The following is a 5,387-nucleotide window of genomic DNA, read 5'->3' as shown; positions in this document are numbered from 1 at the left end:
GAAAGTTTATAAAAGTAACTGTCCGATTAAATCGATGTCATGAATATATCACAGTGCTCTGTTTTTACACTTCGTATACTATTCAAATAAAACTCAGCCCATCTCTGTTCCAGGTAAAGAGCCATTCCACCATGACGTAAAAGTAGAACTAGTCCCCATCAAATTCACCCTCGAGGGGGAATCACCTCAACCAGCCAATAAAATCCACTACGGCTACACCTGCTCGTAATTTAAACGCTAAAACTCATGGTATACTCACCATCCACTCGATTTATGTCGAAGTTTGATTCGCCCTCGTACGTGTTCTTTGAGTACGCGTTCGTTTTAACCTCCCGATGCATTTCTTCGTCCTTGGCGGTCATCCTCGCCCTCGGTTCGCACCCTCGATCACTAGACCTCGGCAAGGGATCGATCTTTTCTGAAAGAAGACACGTATAATTCCCATCGGTCTCGTTTTCCTCCTTAGTATCTCCTAAAGACTCGTTCGCAGCATTTCTTCCGCATCGATCCTTCGTCCTCTCATCGGAGCACTCGTTTATTACCATCCATCTTTCAAAATCACCGAAGCGTCTGTCGTATTTAATATTGGTCACCATCGCGACGATCCTCACGTTTCTCTCCGCGCCATTTTCCCGACGCGATTCGTCGTCTTTGGGATTAATCCTACTCGATCCATTCGTAACGGTGTCCTTTCCACTTTCATCAGTTTCTAGGGTTCTTGGATTTTCGATACCCTCTCTCAGCTCCTTCGACGCCTCGTTACCGCCATTTTCCTCAGACTCCCCTTTCTTAATTGAAACCCCCTCGCGATCGGATGCTTTTACGTCCTCGTTGTTCCCGGATTCTGCATTTACTTCCTCAAACTCGAACCGCAACTCCGCGGCATCATCTTTCAGTGATGACTCCTCCTCGGTTTCTCTTTTCGCGTCCTTCGTTCCATCTTCTACAATCCCCTTCGAATACGTTTCTTCGTCTTTAAAATCTTCCAAAGAGGTCTTCTCGCTTTTCAACGATCCAGCATTCTGACTCCAAGGAGAATCGCAATCAGGAATCGCAAGCTGGCCCACTTCGGCTACCTTTTCCACGTCGATCACAGCAACGACGTTCGCTGCCAGCTTCATCAGTGGCACGTTCCTCAACTTAGCCACGCTACTAATCCTCACGTGCCCAGCTCGATCAATCCTCAGTCGAAGTTTTTTTTTACCCTCCTCGAGGCTCTCTTCCGATGAGCTGTCGCAGATGCAGCTGTCCGCGCTGCATCTCCGACCTGGCGATCGATCTTTGGTGTCATCGACGTTTCCTTCGCCCGTTCCTTTGTCCTGAGACGTGGACGGAGCGTCCTTGGAGGTGCTGGTCCCTCTGTTTTGCTCGTTCTTCTGCGGTGCTGGCGGTTCTGGCACATAGGGTTGTATGTACAGTCTTCTAGGGTTGCGTGGGCTCGGTCCAAAGGGGTCTGGCGATTCGGGGATGTTTTCTTGAACGTAGGGTTCGAATAGATTCGTGTGGGCGAAACCAAAGGTGCATCTGGACTCGGCGAACTGCTGGATGATGCGCGATGTAATCGTTGGGGCTGTCAACGGAGGGCATCTTCTGTTTTCAAATTCTGCCTCTACCTGGCGTTAATAATTATTAATGTTAGTGATGGTATTATAAAGGTGGAGGCTCTTTGATAGCGTACATGGGTCGAGTATCAACGTAATGCTACTCCCACCCAAAAGAAACCGTCGAGTCCCCGAACATGGCCGGCTTAGCTACGACGACGGCGCTAGCATCGCGCTCCGGTATAACTTCCAGCGCTTTTCTGCAGGGATTACAATACCTGTCGTATCTTTGCTTGGACGGCGTTCAGACGCGCCTCGGCGATCACGCGCTGGGAATGATAAGGCGAGAAGTTTGCGTTGAGACGCTCGTCGCACTCCTTCTGCCTTAGGGCCGACAACAGCTGCCTGAGCTCAGCGTTCGTTTTCAGGGCGAGCACTGCTGGATCTATCGGCCCGCTGGTTTCTACCTGGAACACATCGAGGCGGTGAAGTTCGCTCCGTCGTGGATGAAATGCAAATGAGGCCCGCGTAAACGTCGCTCCTCCGTTTGATGTCGACGAAGAACGTGTTTTGATAATATTCGAGTCGTCTCCTTCATCCCTCCGCCAACCTCCTGGTGAAAATGGCTGCACGAAGAACGGTTCAAGCGACGACGAGACACTCGATAGAAAGTTGTTATCTTAATTGTGTTGTTGCCTCGACGATGCACGCCCAAGGGAGACGCGCCGAAGGAACGAAGAGACGTTGGGATGATTTTGGTACGACAACGCAAGGGGCGAGGGGGACGAGTGTACAAGGTTTTTGAAATGGAAGAAAAATACACGACAAGTTTGGAAAGGATCGAAGATCGTTGGAATAACACAGGGGTGACGGAGTTATTTATGGTGGAGCTGAAGTATGGATCTGACAGAAGATTGGGGAAAACAGCGAAACGCTGCGGGAAAATGATGGAGTGCGTTGTTTGTCTTCGTTTTAGGGTGATTGGGGTATTATTTGTCAGAAAGGGGTGTCGAGTAATGCTGGTTTCTGTGTAATTAGATGGTGCGAATACAGAGAACAGCTAAGTGTATCTCCTAGGGTTGAAGGCAGACGAAGATGTCAAACAGAAGAGTAGTAGATACTATGTAACACGTTCAACGCCATGTCACCCATATATAGGTGACAGAGATTTACATTAAGGAACTTCAGAAAATTAATTTTAAGAGCTAAGTACTAATGAAAATAAATCTGAATAGAATTCGTCAATTTTGATGATAATACAAAAATAAGTAACACGACAAATGTTCATAGTGCAACACTTGGTACAAATATAAACAAGCTTGCAGTTCAACGTCACTTCATCAAGACTTCCTCATCTATTCCGGACTCTACAGCGCAGTAATTACTGTAAACCAATTTGAATTACCGCAATTTATTTCAAGCCACCCCACAGTATCAAGACCACCCCCTTTCACGATTATCGGAGACCAAAGGACACTTCAAGAAATCAACTCTCACCTCGAACCCGTATCCCTGACACTCCATCACCTTCTTGTTGATGAGAGCCTCGACCTGCGCCTTCAGAACGTTCACCTTCAGCTGCAGCAACGTGAGCAGAGGGACGATGTTCGCAGGCAGCGTGGTGGTCATGTGGAGATTGATCAACGCGTTCACTTGCTGAGCGATCCTGGACTCTGCGAGCAGCTGCTCCTTGGTCAGCACGCTGATGGACCTCTGCGCCTTTTCCATCGTGTCCTCCATGGTGGTGGTGATATTCGAGCCGGGAACTTTCCTGAGGATCAGTCGCGTGGCTGCGCAGGATATGATACCTGGCAGGGCTAGAAACTGCGACGCCAGAGCCTGGAGGCTGATGGAGGCTGGGCAGTTGCGTTTGGAGCAGATGGTGTCGTCGTTGGTCGGTCCACAGCAATGCTCCTCAGGCTCGTTGAGGTTGCAGCAGCAGCTGAGAGGATAGTTCCTCGGTACTGTGTATCCCTGGTATCGGTGGCAACATCCGCAAGTTTGGTGTCTGTCCTTGCCACGCGTTTGACCTGGAAACGGCTCGTAAATAGGGAGGGGAATCGGAAACGGATAGAAGGAGGGCGGACAGCAGATTGACGGTGGGCAATTGAAGCTTGTCGATTGTCCTGTCGGGTGAGCCACGCCTCCTTGACTCGGCGGACACATTGGCGGCGGTTGCTGATGATGATTTGTGGACTGATGACAGCTGCCAGGCAGGATAAATATGGGAGCTGGGTTGCTCACGCAACCGCGAATCTGTTCGAGAATGTTCGGCGACAGGGAGCCACAGTTTGGCTGCGTTTGCAGCGGCGGAGGGACGTTCGAGGATTGGAAAACTGGGTATGGGTTCCTCGGGGGCAGCGCGTTGGGGATGTACTGGTGGTTCGCGAAAAACACGTCGGCCTGGTGGAGCTGATAGAAGGGCTGCTTGTACGTATCTACAGTCAATCACATAAGTAGTCGTACCTTCGAAATTTACTAATTTATAATTTTGTACAGTATCAAGGAACACTTAAAGGCAAAACTACAATGAGATAAATGGTCTCCTAGATTTGCCTTCTAACCCTTTCAGACATGCAAACACCTACCCTGAGGATTTGCGGAAGGCTGAGTTTGCATTTGTTGCGTGACCGATTGCGGTTGTTGGAACGTCTGGAAATTGTTCTGACTGGTTTGCACTGGTATGTTTTGGCTGGGAGCGATCTGTGCCATCAGGGGTACGTTGTACGGTATATTAATCATCGATGAGACAGGTTAGGAGTACGTCCTTTTTGCGACGGTGTGTACAGCCGTTTCCGTGTCACGTTTGATTTTGCGCCGTTTGTGTTGGTTCGGTTTGCCAATCCACGCGTGGTTCTGTCACTTGGAATTTTGAATTACGGGGAAGCTTGAGGGGATTGTTGGATTTGGGATTGGTTTACGGGTTGGGTGGAGCCTGTTGGTGAATTTCACTTTGTCGGTGCCTGAAGTTGTAGCGATACGATGAAATAATAATTCGACTGGTTGCTCTGGATGCACGCGAAACGTTTCCTCAGGAATCGGTAACGATTAATGAGCGTTGTTAATGCTATTCGATTTCGCCATGATCAGCGATTAATGATATCGAGTGTGCAATTTGTGCATGATGAGATATTTATGTGTATTATTCTTATTTACAATTTTTAAGAGTAATTCTCATTTGGATAAATAATATCGAATATGGAATGTGAGTTATACTACTTTCGATACGTTATTTATTCAACTATAAGTACAATAGAAATTAGGACTATAAAAGATGGGTAGAAAATAAAATAAAAAGTACAGTGTATATGCTTAAGGTTAAAATTTCAAATTTTGTTCCTATTTCGATTCACTGATTCCGGTACAATTAATGCTACGTTCTATTTAATGCCAAAGACGAATAAAACTGTAATATCCAGTGCAGCCAACAGCAACAACAGGATCACGTATGAACCATTACGGAATCCACCCAACTCGCCCCAAGTGTTAGAATTAAAATCACTTCGTTGTCGTTGCGAACAGCGTCTGGAACGAGGTCAAAGACCTTTTTCAGTCGCATCCGTGGCATGACGTTCCATGAACGCTCAACGAGTCGCGCCCTAGAAGGTTTCCTTATTATTATAATTGCCGCGTCCCTGGCTGCGCCGTCATTATCTAATTTTCCGTCTTGGCTCGCAGCTCGCCAGCATCGATCTCGACTCGGTGATTTACTTAATTAATTAAAGGAAACGGAACGCCGCGACACGTAACGCGCTCGTTTCGTTGAAGTTAATCGAGTTGGGGAATTGTACTGGTTTTTGTAGCCGACGTTTCGCGGTTAGGACGATCCTTCGCGGTTTAGACTGC

General features: G+C 47.8%; 1 protein-coding gene across 1 annotated transcript; it reads right to left on the bottom strand.

Annotated features, from left to right (window-relative positions):
* Positions 1-230: 230 nt before the first annotated feature.
* Positions 231-4,283, bottom strand: LOC128875156 (uncharacterized). The gene is made up of 4 exons (XM_054120529.1): positions 4,130-4,283; positions 3,039-3,979; positions 1,820-2,008; positions 231-1,613 (listed from the first exon to the last, which is right to left on the bottom strand). The coding sequence occupies exons 1-4, from the start codon at positions 4,281-4,283 to the stop codon at positions 231-233; spliced, it is 2,667 nt and encodes an 888-aa protein (XP_053976504.1).
* Between the last annotated feature and the right edge of the window lie 1,104 nt (positions 4,284-5,387).

Source organism: Hylaeus volcanicus, chromosome 4 (assembly GCF_026283585.1).
Source record: "Hylaeus volcanicus isolate JK05 chromosome 4, UHH_iyHylVolc1.0_haploid, whole genome shotgun sequence".
NCBI classification, from domain to species: Eukaryota; Metazoa; Arthropoda; class Insecta; order Hymenoptera; family Colletidae; genus Hylaeus; species Hylaeus volcanicus.
Note: the sequence above shows the minus strand (reverse complement) of the source record. Positions and strands in the feature narration are given on the sequence as shown.